General features: G+C 41.9%; 1 protein-coding gene across 2 annotated transcripts in view; it reads right to left on the reverse strand.

Moving 5' to 3' along the window:
• Positions 1-8,687: 8,687 nt before the first annotated feature.
• The window catches only part of ap3b1a (adaptor related protein complex 3 subunit beta 1a), a 60,782-nt gene continuing 49,608 nt past the window's right edge, over positions 8,688-19,861 (reverse strand). For both annotated transcript variants that reach the window (XM_071465961.1, XM_071465960.1), the window contains exons 25-27: positions 18,953-19,050; positions 17,144-17,282; positions 8,688-9,749 (exon numbers count right to left, since the gene is read on the reverse strand). In XM_071465961.1, the coding sequence (XP_071322062.1) occupies positions 9,596-9,749; positions 17,144-17,282; positions 18,953-19,050 (391 nt within the window). In that variant the 3' untranslated portion in view covers positions 8,688-9,595. The remainder of the gene's footprint in view (positions 9,750-17,143; positions 17,283-18,952; positions 19,051-19,861) is intronic.

Raw genomic sequence — 19,861 nt, forward strand, 5'->3', positions numbered from 1 at the left:
TTCCCCTCACCCCTTTTAACTTATTAACTTATATTAACTCATTTTAACCTGTCAACAGCCCTGCATCTGTATCACAAATAAATCCCAGCAGTGAGTGTGTAGCTGGGAGCAAAATGTGTTTACCTCTGCGTGAATCCACACACTCAAGCTTTTTACCTCCTAGTCACTATTAATGAAGCCGATCTCCATTTTGTCTGTGTGATCACTTTTTAATGCACTTGAGTGGTTTTTAAAGTGCAATCAAATGCTAATTAAAGGCTGGTGAGTTTTTTTTTTTTGTTGCAGACTGACCATAAATGCTCTTTCTCTGTGTTTTCTTTTGTGCATGCTTTCACCATAGCAGAAGCATAAGTATGAGTCAATTGTTAAATGCACCTGCAAGACGGGGCCTCGGAGAACTGTGCTTCTTTTAAAAGGACGCAGAAATGGAAGGTAAACAATGTAATGAAAGCACACAAACCTTTCAAAGAATTTGCAATGATTAGTTTTTCCTTGCTCTGTGAGTGACGGCGTGAACTGGATCACTGCACAGACCTGCAGCGTAAAAGCGAACTCACAGCTGTTGCTTTGAAAGAATACGACGTCTGTAAAGTCACATTTACATTTAAACCTTTAAATGTCAAAGGTGCAGGTACGCCAGAAAGTGTCCGGCGTGCTGGGCAGTGGTTGTCATGGTTATGATAATAAACATAATAAACATGATAGAGCGTTGTACCTACTTACGTCATCATGGTTACTATAATAACAGTTGTAGTTTGGTTAGGGATAGTAAAACATGGTGTTTTGGGTTAAAATAAGTACTTCCTCAACATTAGACGCTCTTTGTTGTCATGGTTACAATAATAACAACAAACAGTCATAGATAATAGAAACAACATAAACTGCTCCTGTCACATGGGAATCGAACACCATCCATCCACCCCAACCTCCTCCTGACGTGGACTTTGTCGCTCTATAAACTACGTCACCGCACTTTTCCCTTTGCTCCTGTCATCATTACTACGACCACAAGATGTCGCCTAGCAACAGAACCTGACTATGGGTCATAATAACCTGCAGCACAAACAACCAATGGGCATGTTTTTTACGGGACAGTCTCCATTGTTGGTTTTGGCAAAAGGTAAAGTTGTGTTATGAAAAAAGTGACCCCCATGCTCCTGCCATCCTTTCTACGACCACTAGATGTCGCCTAGCAACAAAACGTAAAATGTACAAAATATTTTTCTTATTAATTTTAAACATATTCATCTTCCCGTTCCTGGAAAGTGGTCTCAGGCTTTGGGATAGATATACACTTATGTAACATGTCTATAATATAAGCAAACATACATAAACATACATATTTGTATGGGTTAGACATAAATGTCAATATATGAAATTTTTTCAATTTCTTATAGGTTTCATATATAATTTCTACATATGAGTTTTTTTACTGTACATATACCAGATTTCATATAAGGAAATTCAATATATGCACATACATTATATTTGTATATGGGACTAATTTTACCAAAATATCACTTCTGAGAAATATCTCAGTGTGCACCCAGTAGCCTGACAGAACCCTCTCCCTCCTCATCACCTCTGGACCACAGATTGATAAATGTGGGACACCAAAAAGGAAAGTGAAAAATCAAATCAGCAGAGCTGAATGTGTCTGTCCCCCTAATGAGCCGCTGATTGAACATTTCAGTGGGGAAACATGTAGTCATTAGTCTCCATGCTCCAAAGAAGCATTTAAAAAGAAACTTCAGTAGAGGAAAAAAAAAATCTAATTACAATACAGGAGACACAGGAATCGCTGTGAAGCATCAATTTAAGCATAATCACCACAATTACTGTTCCCATGGGTCTGCTGGAGTTGCACCGTGATTGTTTTGGGGGGAAAAAATTGTATTTGTGTGGATGTGACAGTTTTTTCCCTCAGATGCCATGTGTTTTCCCATCATCACGCAGGTGCTGGCTGTAGGTGTGTTCAGCTCGTCAGGGGAACATAATTTTGTGTTGCTAGAGGATTAACTGTGTTAGTGACTTGTAAAATGAAAAGTTACAGAATCTGTCATCTATTTATGTCACTTTTAGAAAGAAATCAGTCTGCGTGGAAGCGTAGTGACGGATTTTACATTTCCTCTTCTTCATCAGACAGTTTAAAGGGTCAGTTCAGCCAAATCTACAGTTTTTCACTCTCCCTCTGGTGGGATCTGAAGGTCGAGAGCTGGAGGTTTAAACCTTGTTTAAAAATCACATTCACTATAATGAAATCCACTAAAAGGTTTTTATTGAAACTATTTCCATTCCAGTTGTGACATTAGGTGTTTTAGGCTCTTTTTCTCCTGTGGTTGACTGATCATCACAGATGAACTTGTATGTTGCTGTTTATTTCCTGAACAACTACAGTCTGTAGGTTATTATTATTAACAAGTGTACAACAGTATTTATCTCTTTGAACACGATTGATCCTCTATTTGTGTCCCTTTCTTTTAATTTCTCAGAATCTTACACATTGAAAAGTATGAGCAATGTTTTTGTTCCTATTTTAAAATAGTATATTCACCTTGTTTTGTTGTAATTATTTAAAAAAAAAAAAAATACATAAAATACTGGGAACCACTTCTGTGTTCTTTCACAATATTTTCAATATATTTGTTTATCTTAGTAACATATTACGCAATAATTATTATTTTAAACCTGTTGCAATTATTCTTAAATCTGCTTCTGTGCTGTAATTTTTTTCTAATTTTGGATCAAACTGCTCTATAAACAAGACGAATTATTACAGCTACTTTACTGTAGTTCCTAACGTATTAACAATAACCACGACAGCCTTGTGAAGCCAGGCAGGATGAGTTATTATGGCTGTGTATAAATCACCACAACACTCAGCCGACACAACCAGGTACTGTGTCACAGCCGCGGTCATCGTTACAACCAAAGCCTCAGTCAGTGGAGGAAATGTAAGACATGCAGCGAGGTAACGCAAAATATTGTGAGAGAAGGTAAAAGTAGCTCAGAGACAATTCCTACCATCACAATTCCTGTTTTTTTTGTGTGTGATTTGGGAAACCTGAGCCTTGACACCTTTTAAACGCAGCGGCAGTGAAGAGGATGTTTGGTGAAAATGGAGGTTATCTGTGGTGTTAGTTGGTGGTTAAATGATGTGGTTGGTTGGTGTGAGGTCATGTGACATAACGTTCCCTCCATCAGTGTTTCCTTTGACACGGAGATCCCGCTGTATTGCCGTTAAGAAGACCTGCCTTTAAGTCGCCTGTGTTTGTTCACACTGAACCAAACGGCGCCGACACATGGCCGCACCAGTGTCTCAGATCAGAGACGAGAAGTGTAACACAACAGCGTCAGCGTGGTCACGACAGACGTCCCATGTTTGTACCTTTTACACAGAAAGGTGAGGTGGAATACAGGCGCAACATTCCCGCCTTGACCAGGCTGCGTGAAATGGGCCTTTTGTCGGATCATGTGTGTGAGGAAGTGCCAGTCTGACATGATTAAACATTAAATGTAAATGTAATATCTCTGTTATGACACAGAGTAAAGTTCTTGTTAATAAAGGAGGAAACCCTGAACTTAAGGACGTGGACTGACGTCGGCGTCTTCGCTGGTGTGCTGTATCTGCGCCTGCACGTCGGCGGCTCCCTGACAGAAGAACGAGGGGCTGATCAGAGACATGCTGGCTAATGAGAAGTTGCTCTCAGTGGTAAGGTCAGACAGGCGTTTCATCAGCTGGGATCCTCTGCCCCCCGCCCCCCACTCCCACAACCCCTCACATCCCCAACCTCCCCTCCATCCGCTCTGTACTTTCTTCCAACAGGACCAAGCGAACGGGCCCATCATGTCACTGTGCTGCAGCCCAGAGAGGGAATGAAATCAAGCTGTCACTGCACACAACGCTGAGAGAGAGGTGAAGGGGAAGAGAGGCAGCCCCCTGTTCTCTCATTCCCTCCCCAGAGCCCATTATAGCAGGTGCCAACACTGGGAGATGGCTCACACACACACACACACACACACACACACACACACACACACACACACACACACACACATAAAACACACACCTTCGTGCATCTATCAGCATGAAGACAGCTGATGAAAAAAAAACTTTGCTAAAATCTGAGTTCATTTCAGCATCTGCTCAAGTTTCAACAGATAATATCTTGTGAAAACAACAAATGATATTTTGTGCAAAAGATGATAAATGAAAGTTTAAGAGCCTCCAGCCGCGCTCGCAGCTCCGCTCTCAGGCTGCACTGCTCTGTTTCGCAGGTTATACTTTCAACATTGTACCTTAGCATGTTAGCATGCTAATGTCATAGATGAGAACTACACAACAGATTCAAAGATCACGTGAATGAAAAGCACTTCAAAAAAAAGTTTCGTTTTGCTTCCTCATTACGTGGACGAATGTGCTGTGCTTGTTTTCCTGTCAACAGCTTTACAGCTGTTTTTAAAAAGGGAGAATTTGGGGAAAACCCATTTTGGGCTGAGGAGGATTTATTGACTGTGTTTGCACTGTGTGCAGATCTCTGAATACATCCATGGCTAATGTGCTAATTAGCAAAAAATAATATTCTTGTAATCGCAGGTATTTGGTCATAAAGCAAAGTATCATTAAAATGTTATTTCAGTCCATCTCACAGTTGTTCAGATATTTCAGTGTGGATTTCCATCTCTGGAGCTGTACCAGACTTTCAGGACCTCCGTGATATTTACACTTTAACCATAAAACCAATCCTGAACCTAAACCCAATGTAAACCCCATCCTGGTCTTCACCAGAGCCCCCGATCTTTCAACATGTGTGACTGACTCTGTCCTTTAAAAACTGTGTCCATATACGACTAATTAGTTGTAGTATTTTATCTTCAGTTATCACACAGCTTCCTTCGTGCTGTTTTCTATATTGTTGGTTTGCTGATGTTGCCGAGGTGATTGTGATTTCAGCTGTAAAAGGAGAATAAAGAAGATCCAGCAGAGTTTCTGTTAGTAACATTTACATTATAGTGATTTAACTATTGTCAGTTAAAATACATCTATTTGTCTCTAAGCTGTTTCTGCAGCTGTAAATAATAAGAAAAGTGGATTAATGAACTGATTCTTTTTTAAGGGATCATTACGTCACTAATCAGTCTATCAGCAAACACCCAGAGTAAGATTCTGCTGTTTATTCAAACACGTCCCCCACTCGCTGCTCTTTTCTTCTGTTTATGCTCATAATTAATTAAAATAATTAGAATGAGAAACATTGTGTTTTCAGATTCATGGTGGGAGGAAGTGAGTGGTGAGTTGTCAGCAGCTTTACTGTACTCCTCAGGTTTGTCTTATTTAATGGTTCATTAACACAGACTCACTGTTTTAGTGTTATTTTATATGTTGTTATATTTCTATAGTGTTGAAAACAGGGGGGAGGAGAACTTTAAAATTCCTGTGCTCTTATTCAAATCCTGTTGGGATGGACTAAGTCTTAAAGGAGATATTTTAAAGTTGTATTATTTGATGGACTGCCTGATTACATCAATTAAAACTGATATCTATGTGCACTGTAAAATTATCTCAAACTCTTATTTGTTTGATTAACCCAAAATTTTACATATAGGCCTGTTTGAGAATCAATATGACAAAGGGGAAAAAATTAGAGACGTTGTAAAAGCTGATTAATGTCAGCTACAGTCAGGTTCTGGTTTTCAGCCGATAGTTGTTCACGTTTTGGCAAAGTGGCGCCATTAAAAGTATGCCGAATTAAGTATTAGCCATCCCCGTTTCCTGTGTACCCATGGATGTGCACACAGCATCACTGTTACTGGTTACTGTGACACTGAAGAAAACTTTTAAAAATGTGATGATTCTCAAGGAAGTTCTGCAGTTTTATGAGGAGCGTCTTTTCATAAATGAATTTTTGGGGATTTATTCGTATCGAAGATAATGATGTCCTCCGGAGCTGTAAGTTTCATGTCTGGTTTAATATTTGATTGACTCTGAGAAGGAGGATGGTTTTTGACTCAAACTCCCCTGAATGTCCAAATCTGTTACAGACCATATACTGTAATTTCATTAAGTTTAAAATAGCACCTTCCTCCCCCTGTAAAGTTAATCCTGTCTGAGTTTTAAACTTGTTTCTGAGGAGTCCAGCTTCTGTCATCATGTTTGTGTTTCCTCTGTGACAGAAACATCAGAATTACAGCCTGGAAAATGTGAAAGAATGTGAGTGTGGCGCTTTGAGCAAAGCACTTCACCAACATCCAGTGATTCCTGTTCGTCGTCTGTGTTTCTTTCTGTGAAGTAACTTGTAAAAATGTGAAGACATGTCTGGAAATCTTCTCTGTGGCTGTGGATGTGTATGATGATGAAAAAAGCAAGAGAAGCATGTCTGTGTGTGTGTGTCTGGCAGGCCTGACACAGCGCTCGTGTGTGTGTGTGTGTGTGTGTGTGTGTGTGTGTGTGTGTGTGTGTGTGTAATGGGAACAGCTGGCTGAGGGAATGAGTACAGAGGGAGAGGTGATGGATGCGAGTGGAGCTCCTGTGACAGATGAGCTAACAGGTGTTCACCACAGCCCTCAGAGAGACGCTATTTATGAGCCAGAAAAGACAGCCAGACGCAAAGCACACTACGCCACCGGCCTCCTCGATGCTAACACACGTCACGTACATCTGCACAACTTCACCCAACAATGAGCAGCACAGCAGAACTGTCTTTAGGCAGCTTTAGTTTGCCGAAAGCGTCTTTAGTCTCTGAAGCTCTTTCATCCCTGCACAAAGTCTCCTGCTGCAGAACATTAATGTAAAGTGAATTTATACAGCTACACTGCACTTTGCTCTGCATTAACATGGCTCCTTCAGTTTGTTGCACTTTTAACACTGGGCTTCACAGATTGTTATGATGAGTCATTTCTAAAAGTTAATGCCATCGGCTTCTAGCAGGAGTCAGCAGTGCAGATAAAGCACAAGCCGGCAGGTTTTTACCTTTCTTTATCTGTAGCTTTTAATTCATTTAAGAATGGCACTGATTTATGAAACAGCTCAGGCCTGCGACTGAGGGCAGATATCATGATTTCCTTTAGTAAGTGAGTAACAGCAGCTTTTTCCTCAGTGTTCCTCTAATGTCCACTGGAGTCTGGCTCCAACAGTGAATCAGTCCCATAGATTCATGTTAAAATGTCCAACTTTACAGCAGAAATAAAGATGTTTACAGCCTGGTACAAAAAACTGTTTTGGTCTCTAGGGCTTCATGACAACTGTGAATTTTTATATAACTTTATTAAGGTTTAAAGTTATCTTTAACTGAGGGTGGGTGAGCCTACGCTTGAACCGCCTCTTTGCCCATTTTTGGATTATGTGGGAGTTAGGTGGAGTCAGGCACTGCCAAGATGGTAATGGAGGAGCAGCCCACTCTGAAACCTCCAGAATCCTTGAAGATTTTTCCAACCATCTGGAGAAAGAAAATTCAGTTTGCTGCAGGATCGAGATGAAATTTTAACTCAAGTTGCGTCAGTAGATCTTCTCACAGGGAGCCAGAGATGATTTATATCAAACTACAAAAGAGAAATTAGCATTTTGTATGAAAATAGAAAATAATGGAAGGAAAAAAAAACACACATGCCTGACAATTTTTTTTTTTTAGATATTTTGGTTCAGGTTGTATAAATACATTTGTCATTACAAAGTCATTTCCTGCTGCCATTTTAGTCACACCTTGGAAAAACACGTACAAAATGTACTTTGTTATGAGCAAACAGTTTTTTTTTTCCAGATGGTGAAAGATTCTGGAAATATCTTTAGAACAACAGTTTGTGTTGTTAAATCACCCCCCCAGGTATTTAAAATTCCATCGGGTATTTATCTTCCAGAGAAAAGGATGATGTAATAAACGGGTCATTGTATGCTCTGTTATGAGACCAGAGATGTAATTGATTGGTTTATTCTCACACACTAAACAGTGACCTGCTTCATTTAAGGTTTAATCAAAGTGCTGCTGTTGACTCTTAAAAAGGAAAATTGACAGCCATGTTTTTGTGCTTGTGAATTCACAGGTGTAATTGATTCATTAGGTGAAGTGGATTATTTATTTGTTATTTATCTGGTAAGTTTATTAGACTCAGTAGCAGCAGTTTGTCTGCGTCTCTTCACATGGGGGGGGGGGGGTGAAATCATGTAAAAGGTTTGTTGTTTTTTATGGAGATTTCAGATTTCATTGTGGGGCCAAATAGTTTTACTGGGGGGACAGATTTGGGCCACGAGCCGCTGCTTGTTTATCGATGGTGGATGGAAAGGAGGCAGGAGAGAGGGAGGAACATGTGTCAGCTGGTGGAGTGACAGATTCATCAAAATCACGATGTCATGAGTACATGGTTTGCCCCTCAGCCTGCCAATTAGCAGAGCTCGCGTTAACGATTTTGTGCTTCAGCCATGTTCGGCTAAATGACAAGAAATCACAGCGTAGAGAAGCTGGAGTTCACCTGAGAAATCAGTGAAAAGGAGAAAGAGGGATGGAGGAAAAAAGAAATAAATAAAATTAACAACAACAAAGATCTAGCTCCCTCCTTCAGGGTCTGGATCAGTCCAGACTGGGAGACAGGGTCTTGTCTTGGGGACTATAGTAGGATAGTTCCACAGCCAATAAATACACCTGAATCAAACTGAGGAGCATCACCATCAGCAAGACACCAAGAAAAAAAAATAGTTATCGTTTTAATAAATTCACTTTTTTATTGTTCAGCAAAAGCGATACAGATAAAAATACCTTGTTGATTTAAGTCTAATCCTTACATCCGGTATTCTAAATAACATTATTTCCATGTAGAAGGCACTTGAACAGACGAGATTTTGGGGAGTTTAGAGGTTGGAATGTAAAACTAGATCAGGCACAGACACTAGTCTGGTGTTAGAAAAGCTGCTAAAGGTTTATTCAGGTGAGACAATGTTTAGATGGGTTGAAATAATGTGGAGAAATCCTCCTCTTCTGCTTTTCTTGGCACTAAAGTCGGACTAAGCTCGGCAAAGGCACAAATGTCAGAGAAAATGATGTTTCTCTTGATGAACGGGGGCCAAAGCTTTGGCCTCGGGCAGCGGTGCACTTTCTCCCAAATATTTGCACATGACGATGCTCGGTGAAAACTGTAAATGGTGTGAAATTTTAAGCGTCACCATCGAGGTAAATGAACAGTTAGTTTGACATTTTGGTGATGGAGGAGTCACGCTGATGTGCGACTTTAAAGGACAAGGTGGAACGAACAGGAGTAGTCGAGGGCAGCGTCACATTTTAAAATGTATTATCACCTTTTTGATGCCTTCTGTGTGTTTTAAAGGGGGGAGGGAGGGGTCATCACTTTATTCAAGACTTTCACGAAGTTATTCCCATGGTTCAGGACAACCCTTTCCAAAGTGACAGGCTGTAAAAATAAGAATGGCTGCTCAGGAGCTCTTCTGCAGTTTACACTTCACAAGTTCAAGCTCTTGTTCTCCAGTTTCTGGATTCTGCATGTCCCAAACCAGAGAAATAAAATGTGTGAAATATTCAATCAAGTGTTGTTCCCCTTTACCTTTACTAAAAGAACCTGGAAGGAGGGAGGGAGGGAAGGTGGGGGGGCTCTACACTTGGGCGAGGGCTTGTTTGAGGTCTCGGAGCAACATGGACGCCATGACGCTCTTTTCTGTGTTGATGGTGAGCAGGGCAGAGGAGGACTCCTTCACCTCCAGGGACACCAGGACCAGGGCTCCGCTGCTGACCGTCCGCCCGGCAAACCTGCAGGTGAGGAAGGGGACGAGGGTCAACGTCAGTAAATTCCAGGACACGCTGACACTTTTCACTGGAACTACTTTCTACCAAAGAAGTAGTCCCTACATGGAGACTCATTATAAACACATCTCCATTCAGCCCAGTGTATCGGGGCTTGAATCTCAGAGACCTTGACACACAATTATGTCACTAAACATAATTAAGAAATAGCTTTTATGTAATTAAGACAACGAGAAGAAACACAAAAACAAACAACAGTCAACACATTGATCACAGTCTTCATCCACCTGTCGGCCACAGTTTATAGAAATATCTGCAAAAATAAAAACATGAAGATGTTGAACTTTCACCACCTGGTTGCAGCAAGCAAATAGGTTTCAGTTGGCGTCGGGTATTTGATGCTATTAGAAAATAAAAACAACATTTCTTCAGTATGGTCGCACTGATTTATTACATTATAATCTTGTTATAAAAAAAAAAAAAGACACGAAGGAAAAGTGTTTTGATTCGATCATCTGATCCTTTTATCAGCGACACACTTTTCCACTTAAACCAAGTGTAAATCATTTTGTCATTTGACCAAAATGTTTTCTTTTTTTCAAATTCACATAAAAGACCGAGACGTGACGCCGGCCGACGGTCGACGACGACATGACTGAACAGCTGATGTATGACAAACATCAAGCAGCTTAACAAAGAGATGAATGTGTTGCTCAGCCACAGACCCACGAGCTTAACAACATTTCTCCCCTAAACCCATAAATCCTCACATTTGAAAATTTTCAAACACCTCACACCTTGTAATTACCCTAAATTAGTGAGTGAGACAAGGAAGGAAAACGATGTGACAGGAAATATAGTGAGCAGAGCAACAGACAGTCTATTATCCCGCCTGACTAAAGAGCCATTAGGGGTGAGACACGCCCCTCACGCCAGTCAATCAGAGTTTAGCCTGTTTTTATGGACTGTGGGTGTCTATGAGTGTGTGGGAGCCTTGGGACCCGTATGGGGGATGCCCCGTCCCACCAGCTCCCTCTGGGCCAACAGGGGAATTCTCAGCCCCCCGTTACCTTGGATACCGTCCCTCCAGACCAGGGGCAAATCTGGGCGCACATGGTCCCCATTGAGAGTGCTAACAAGAGGCAGACAGGGGCTATGACCCACCGTGACCCTCTTTGAGGGTGACAGAGCCGAGCTGGGCCCCCTCTCCACTCCCACTCCCCTCTGGCCCTCTGCATCTCAGAGCCTCACGTGGCTAACTCCCAGCCATCTGCCTCCATTTAGCACTACATCCCTGCAACAAAGGCCCCCCGTGGCAGCCCGCTTAGGCCTGACAAACAGCCCACAAAGAGCCCCACTTAGGCCTGACTAAAGCCGCTGAAGAGCCCCCACAGGACGGCCTGTGGACAGGCGCTGTCACAGAGCCCCCACAACGGCGTGCAGCGCAGCGGGAGCGACTAGCACGTTCACCAATTAGCACACACACGTTAAAGATGAGGGGGGGGGCTACGGAGGGGACGTGCATGCACAATGAAACGGTGCTGGCTCACAAACCCAGTGTGTCTGGTTGTGTCTCTGGGGAGCTGCTAAATTACCATCAACAGAGGGGAGGGAGTTTATCAGGGAGCTCTCGGGGAGGCGAGAGAGAGTCCTCCTCAGGCTTAATTAAAATATTAGCCACTTCAGCAGGAAACACAAGCTATTCAAGAAGAGGATTAATTTCTCTCAAAAATACCAACTCTTTGCTAAGCTCTCGCTTCTTTAAATAATTCAGGGGCTGGATATTAATCCAAATTACTAACTGTGGACATTCAGGATGTGGCCTCTGCTGGGCTTTCAAATCCACAACCAAAATAATCCTCCTTATGCATAAAAAAGGTATTCGTCTGACTCTGTTTATGTCACTGAACATGCATTCATGAACATAACATGCTCGTCTCTTGTCCAGTTCCCTCAGCCCTTCTCTTGCCCCCGCTGTCAGCAGCTTACGGTGTCTATGTGGTCCCTGTGGCTTTGCTAATGGATTTAGGATATAAATCTATCATTTACTCAGCCAGTTAACACTACCCTGAGGCTGCTTTCATTTCGTCTCAGGAGACGCTGCTGTGGGCCTTTGTTCATGTGAGGGAATAAGGAGCCAGTGAAAGAAACAAGAGTGTGTTTTGATTGCGTTTGATTTCCGAGCGTGTGCGTTTTAAATATTCTCACTGTTTGTGCGCGGTCAGGTGCAAAGAGCAGCGCCGCGGCACACCCACATCCAACACAACATCAGTGCATTTTTAAGGAGTAGAAGGGAAAGATTAGGGACAAGCACACCTTAAACGGGTCATTGGTATTCTCCTGCACTCTTCACATACTGGGCTAAACACTGGATTAATTGCAGTGTATGGAAAGAAAAGCAAAGCATAACCCCTGGACTTAGAGCAGGCGGATTGGCATCGATCGGCAGGGCTGCGGCTAAGCATCACTCTCCAATTATCTGTGATTCTCCTCAGTGCAGTGAGCCTGTGTGTGCCATCTGCCTCCCCTCCACCCCACCACTGCTAACACAAAGTGGGCTTCACCTTTACATTCACCCTCACACAGGGAAGACGCAGGCTGCAGAGGATTCGGCTCAGCAACCCAGAATGCAGGACTTAACCCACAGCAAGTGCACTGTCCCCCTGTAAATATTCAGCCATGTTTCACTCTGGAAATAAACTGGTCAGGTACAAAAAAAATATATTAAAAAAAAGACTAGACCACATCATGTTTTCATTAAAATCAGAAAGTCTGAAAAGCTGACGCCAGCTGTGCGGTGGCTACGGTTGGATGCTATTGTTCCATCCTGGTTCTTGGCCAGGTGGACAAGTGGAAGAGTGTCCTTCAACTGATTGGTCAGTGAGGCCAGAGCTGAGCCGAGCACGAGCAAGCAGGCTCGGACCAGGCAGATGGCCAGAGCTATTAGCCCCAATTAGAACCAGGAACCCTTCACACATCTCCAGAGCTCGGCCATACGGACACACCACAGAGCTGCAGTCGAAGGGCGGGCAGACATGGAGGGTAAGAGAGGACAAAAAGACGAGACAGAGGCCGAAGAGGAGAAAGGACAAGACGAGACTCTAACAGGAGTTTAAGGAAACGGCGTCGCCTGCAACTGAGATAAACAGAAATGTGGCTGCATGTTGCATCTTCATTGTTGTTTGACAATAATGCACATTACATCAGTTTCATGGAGCATTTCCTGTCATCTGAAGATACATTGTGTGACACAGCTCAGCAATCTGTAAAGGAGAGACCGGACATTTCATTAGTCTGGTTACAAATGACAGTCAATTTAATTTTAAATAGAAACAAGAATTCAACTTCACTAAAAAAAAGAGGAAAATTCACAGTGTTTAAAGAAACATAATTTAATTATATCAAAGTGTAAAGTTAAGAAAAAGCATAGCTTATAAATAAAGGGGTTTAGTTTTTTTTTTTGAAAATTAGGCTCTAACCAGACGGATTGGCAGTGCATGCACAATTCGATCAAATTTGCTTTCAAACGGACTGAAAAATAGAGCACATTTATTCTATTCCGCCTGTTTAGACATAAACAAGAACAGTGTTGTCTACATTTGCTTTCCTGCTTGATTTATTGCCATCCTCCTTTCCAGCAATCAATTTCTGTGTTTCTGTGGCATCGCCCCCCCCCCACCCCCCCCACCCCCTCACCACCACTCGCCCTCGACGCCTGTTTGGGAAAAGCAGTGCTGCACCCTGCTGATAGACAGGGGGAGTGCAGGGATGCAGAGGTGCACAGGCTGTCGCTTTGTTTAAACCAGCTAGACTTGTGCAGTCTGCAACACAAAGTACCTGAGGTCAGTTTAAAGCACACGGCACCAACTCTGTCGCTCTTAGGCTTCATATTGAAATCCCATATTTTATTTCTCCCCCTCCTCCCAGGACAGAGACTACGTGTGATCCAGATTAGAGAGCCCTGACTCTGGGGTATTAGATGGAGGTCACCTCTCACATCACATCTAATGACGAGTGACCTCCACGATAAGCTCTCAGTGGGTGTATCCGATCAGATCGATCGCTCTGCTCTGTGCACCTGTCGTATTCAAAGTATGTGCAGCAGCAACACACAGGAACCACCATGAGTGACATTATTACAGGCGCTGAAAGGATGAGCTGATTAATCCAGTAGTCGATGGGCAGAAGTGATCGAGCAAAAAAAGACCAAATGATGCGTTTTTCCAGCTTTTTAAATGTGAGGATCTGTCGCTCTTCTGTTTTATATCAACATGAAGTGACAATATTTGGGTTTTGGACTCTTATTCTGAAAAGATAAGACAGCTGTTTCTCAGTGATTTCTGATATTAATGGTAAAAATAATCAACAAATGAATCAATAGTGAAAATAGCTGTTAGCTGTAACCCTAATTATTACACCGCTCTTCTTCTCTGAGACTCGGTTTAGGTCCAAAGTTGGGTTGTGTGAAGAGGAAAACGTGGCGTACAGTAAGTACAGCTGATGAATTTATCCTCACAGATGGAAACGAGATCTTTTTCCAAACACGACAAACACAAATACAGGATGATAGAAAGAACAAAGCTCCACAGCATCGAGTTGCTTTTAAAATGACTTAAATGATTCAGTGTTGCAGATTAAATTTCTGTCAGTTGACAAACTGTTGCAGCTCTGATCATAAAAAACAATTATTATATCAGTAAACTGTTTGATTACATTAAATTCAGTATCCAGAGCCTGCACCATCACTGACTCCACATCTAAACCATAAATGGACAGATTTAGAGGAACCTGAAAATCATGCGGATGAATGAAAAACAAAAACACAGAATCCTGCTTCCTCCGCTTCCACGAGGCTGCCGGCGAAGTTTGAGGACACAGACACTGGGGATTTTGTCATTTGCAATAAACAGATCTCCACAGGACAGTGTGAAGGAGTGGCTCATCATATGGAACTGCGGGACAATATGGAGGAGAGTGTCTTCATTATTAAAAGACCGCAGGGAACACTGGGAGACTGTTTTCCTCTTTAGCCATCAGAAGCAGGAGAGAGATTGATAGCATGGAGTCATTTGAGTTATTGGTTATTCTGAATGAAGTATGGGCTTATTGGATGCAGGCCTCTCCCACTGGCTAACATTGATTTCCACTCACTCTTTCAGACTCTCTGTGCCCTTGTGCTACCGTCTCCTCCTTATTCTTTCACTCTGACTTCCTCACTGTCCCGTATCTATCCAGCGCCTCCTGCATTTGTCGTCTATTCCGGCTTAAATCTATAAAGAAATTATCACCAGAGATGGACGGAGAAGAGACAAGCAAGGGGGGAGGACGGAGCATGGCGCAGAGGGGATGGAGTGAAAGACAAAGAGGAAGTGAAAGAGAGACAGCGGTGTGGAGGGGGAGACAGATTGGGGGGGGGGGCAGAGATGAAGGGAAAGAGAGACAGAGCAGGAAACAGAGGGAGAGAGGGAGGTGTAATTATCTATCAGGTGTTCGGGTGTGCGTGACAGAGGAGGAAGCTCATTAGCACACTCTGTGTACACCAATTACACAGCCAGGCTTCTCAGGGCATTCCCCTGGCATGTCTGTGTGGGGCTGAGCGGCGACACAGGCGCTCTCACTCTCTGATACCCTCATACACAGGGTCTAAAACACAGTCACTCTCACACTGAGAAAACCTGTACATCTGCATCTGACTCACAGAGTCATGTCAAAATGTGATGTTCCTGAGAAGAAGGAGGTCAGTAAGGTCATTCCTGTGGGGATGAATCTGTGTCTGTGGATGGAACAGTTTTTACTTTATTTATTATTTATTTAATTTATGTATTTTGCATTTGAATTCATATTATTGTGTTACTTTGTATGTATTCCAGTCTCCTGGTCTAGTGATTATATTTGATAATTACTTCCCACGGTGAATAATCCCAAGATACTAGAGTCTCAGCAACAAAGAGTATGGCTTTACATTAGCCTTGGGGCTAATGCTAATGTCAAACTACATCACACAACCTTATATATTAAACCTGAACTGCGCTGGAAAATAAGATCAACCTGAGTGTGTATGCACTTAGTGGCCTCAGGACAGTTTGGACTAGTTATTTAAAGAAGTTCCCTCGAGGTGTTACTGAGATATCGATGGACGGACAGAGGGACGGGCAACTCGAAAACATAACAAAAATAACAGAAAGAAAACAAGAAAAACAAGCAACAAATATATATTAAAAAAAAGAAAATGAAACGTCCAGTAAACCTGTCCAATATCCACAGCACTACTGTCACATGAAGAATCACAGTCCTTATAGAATAAACATTAAAACAGTGTCCATGTGTTCATTTCTGTTGTCCCCACTTCTACCCCACACCACATTCAGAACTGCCACCAGGAGTTTATTTACAGATGCAAATAACAACATGTTGAAATGAACAGTGCACAAAAATTAAAAATGGTGTGAAATCACAGAAACATTCTCCATTTATCATCACATCGTAGTTTAGATATTCTTTCAAAAGCTGCCACTTCACTCAGCTCTAAAACAACGGGTCGTCTGCAGCTCTCCACTGTCTCGTTATTATCTGTCAGCCAATCATGATACTTGTCTGAACCCAGTCAGATAAAGGTTTTATCATATGGTATGTGAAAGGTTATGTGAAAAATATAAAACAAGCTGCATGAAAGCTGTCAATCAGTTAACAATAATGTCTTGTTTAGATATGGAACCTGAACCTGATGGACAATAATCAAACATTTGACCATTCAAGGAATTAAAACAAGAGGCTAAATAAATTTACTGCAGTTTGGTATTAATGTTATGTGACTGGATGATTTTAGTTCCTCATCTGTTTCCATTTAACATCAGAGCTCTAGTATCTGAAACCCGCGTCTCAAATACTAATTCTAGTGAATTGTGTCATTTACTGTGAAATCATCTCTCCTTCCCTTATTGCCTTGTGGGTGTACCTTTCCAGTAGCTGACAGGAAATTGTAAACACCTGTCATTTGGTGTGAAATGCTGCGTTTTTGTATTCGAGTCTCAGAGTATTTGACTGGTTTGGGATTAAATACATCAACGGTTTCAGGAGAACTCGCTGCCGTTGGATACGACGCCTGTCAAGACGAGGAAATAAACAACATCTCACGCTCAGCATCAAGTTGCATATCAGCTAAGTAAGAGTAAATTGGATAAATAACGCTGTCGACCAATATATTTTAGCAATTCTGTCCTTTGAAAACCATGCATCTCCAAGACAGTGATGGTTTTAAATGGTTCATTTAAAGGAACAATCACGATCCCAAATGTGGAGCTACGTGGTTTTCACTGGACATGAGATATTGCATGAACACATAATTTACTTGAAATCTAAAAAACAAAAACATACAACTGATGCATTTCTGGACCCCTCACCTGTGGAAGTTGTTCTGGCTGGATGAAACCACTCCTACGTTGGCCACAGACAGGACCTGCTTACTGATGGCCTGGCTGGAGGCGTTCGCTGTTGCCATGGTGATGGTTTGCGAGGTCTCATTCATGCCCAGGAGCTTACCTGTGAGGATGCAAAATGTTTCGCCATAAAATAGGGATCAAAACAAACAGGAGGTAAATTCTGTTATTACTGTAAATTCAATATTTGTCCAGTTTAAACAAAGACTAAAAACACGGTTGCAGTTTAAATATCGCCAGGTGCAACACATCTAAAATGTCCAGTAACTTCCTGTATAAAGAGTATTTTGGGGCCAGGGTCCTGATAATGATGGAACAACAAAATAAAACAAATGCTGATGAGTTCTGACACGGCAGTAGCTACACAGTGAATTGGTGCCTCCATTAATGAGGCAAATAGAGTTTAAAAAGAGACTCAGCTGAAGGGAAGGGGCCAGTTCATGAGCAAGGATTTGAAAGAAAGAATGGAGATAAATATGCACAAGTCAGGTAGAAATAAAAGAGGAAAATATAATGAAAACCTTCACTCAATTTGCACAAAACAGCGACTTGTTAGAGAGAAAAAGGTCCAGCAAAGCAGGTTGTTCTCCTCTGTTTAATCCTCCTTTTTTTTTGTCTGAGTGCAGGTTGTATTCAGCAGACCTCAGGACACAGCGGATGAAGATTAATTAAAGCAGAAGCAGCATTTAGCAGGCACTTAAGAGCACACTGATGGCTCAGATATGAATCTGCTCTCAGCTCGCAATGGCTGCCTCAGTATGAAGCTCCACAGGTGTGTGTGTGCTTGTGTAGGAAATACCACTAAAGTGCTTGATAAGAGGCAAGCATTTTGCCTTAATGACAAAGGTGAGGAAATGTTTAGTAGAGACAAGCTCGGATTTTATTTGATTTCATAAAAATCATTTTTGAAAACTGCAGACAAAGATGAACACTCACCCTCGAATTTTAAGATTTTAAGATTTGAAGTGAGATCGTTTTCAGGCTACAACATCAGTGACAAGTATTTCACCTTTAAATAGAAGTTCAACAAAATCAACAAATCCCTTGTAAAGACCAAAACTAATAATGAGCTGATCCCACTAAAAAGTATTGTCACTGTAAAGCTGATAAGGTTTATTTCTCTGTGTCTTCAGGCTCCAGCTATTTAAAACACATAAATGAGCCATTATGTGACTTCATTACTAGCACTGGACCAATAAATCAATCAGGCCAATATCAGCTTATTGCAGATATTTCAGTATCTGTGCTCTGATCTGAAACCAGCAACTGACTCAGAAACACAGATGTGAGTCAGATTTTTCAACCAGTAGGGAGGTTGTTTATTTACATTATATATTTACTCACGAATGCAATATAGGAGATTATTTTGCATTTTTCTTAAGTGAAACTATGGATTTTATGTTTTTAAAGATTTCCATCATCAGAAGGAATCAATGGGTTTAGGCATCTACTTCTACATCATTTCCCACCCTCTTCTTCTGTGGTGGTTTTGATGAAACATGACTGTAGAATTAGCGCCACCAACTCCTAATATGAGCATAACAGCAGAGAATTTTAAAAACACTGCATTAATTAAATCTGCTTTTGCTAAATTTCTCAAAATTCAATTCATCTGATATTATTATATTATACTATGGTTTAGCTAATAACTGACTGTGTATATTTATGATAGAAGGAACTAAAACAGGTCCTCTGACTTTGAATTTAGAGAAAAAGAATTTATTTACGTTTAGTGACAATGATCTTTAAATTGGGGGGGGGTGTTTAACTCACCTTGCTCCTTGCAGAAGTCCTGCTCTGCCATGGTGCTGGGCATTAAGAGCTCTCCTACGGCAGGCTGGATGGACACACTGAACTGGTCCTCCTTGGTGCTGAGGAAGGAAAAAAACAGAGTACAGGAATAGCAACTTATTTACAGGAGTATTCTTGTAAATCACTTGTTCTTCTGCTCTGTATTTTAACTTCAGCTCAATCTGAATGAATGTAGAGCAACACGTGCAGTATAGTGTGTGTGTGTGTGTGTGTGTGTGTTCTGTGCACGTTTGTGTATTAAACGTTTCTCTTCTGATTGCCTTGCAGACCACGCTCGGTGAATGGCATTTTGGGCCCGATCGATTCCCCCATCCCGAACAGATTTTCTGATAAGGTTATTGATCGGCTGAGCAGCGGTGCCAATGGCATTCAGCGGGTTGATTTGGGCTGCGGCTGATTACTGCAGGAATAATTGTTATCCCAGTGAACCGGGATCAATTGTGACTGATGTCTCACCTGGGAGCGCTGGCACAGAGCGGCGAGGAAAAGGAGAATTAACAAAGAACAGACGAGAGGAACTAGAGGAGGAAACTAGAATTACCGCCTCCGCCAGCCACTCAAGTAGCAGTTTACACCCATGTCTGTCCAGACTCATGGAATACACGCAGTGAAGACGAGTGTTTCTGGAGCACGTTATGATGTCACAGTGAAGTTGACCTTTGACCTTTTGGATATAAAGTGTCATCATTTGATCTTATTAGCCAATTGTGTCATGATTGGTGTATGAATTCTTGAGTAAAGGCCAAGAACGTGTTTTGTGAGGTCACAGTGACCTTGACCTTTGACCCCTGGCACCAAATTCTAGTCGGTTCATCTTTGAGTCGGGTGCTGTGTCTCAATTCATGCACATCCATACTCACACCTGCTGTT

The sequence above is a fragment of the Trachinotus anak genome, unplaced genomic scaffold, assembly GCF_046630095.1.
Source record: "Trachinotus anak isolate AG129_WGS33_773 ecotype Australia unplaced genomic scaffold, CSIRO_AGI_Tana_v1 ptg000028l, whole genome shotgun sequence".
Lineage (NCBI taxonomy): Eukaryota > Metazoa > Chordata > Actinopteri > Carangiformes > Carangidae > Trachinotus > Trachinotus anak.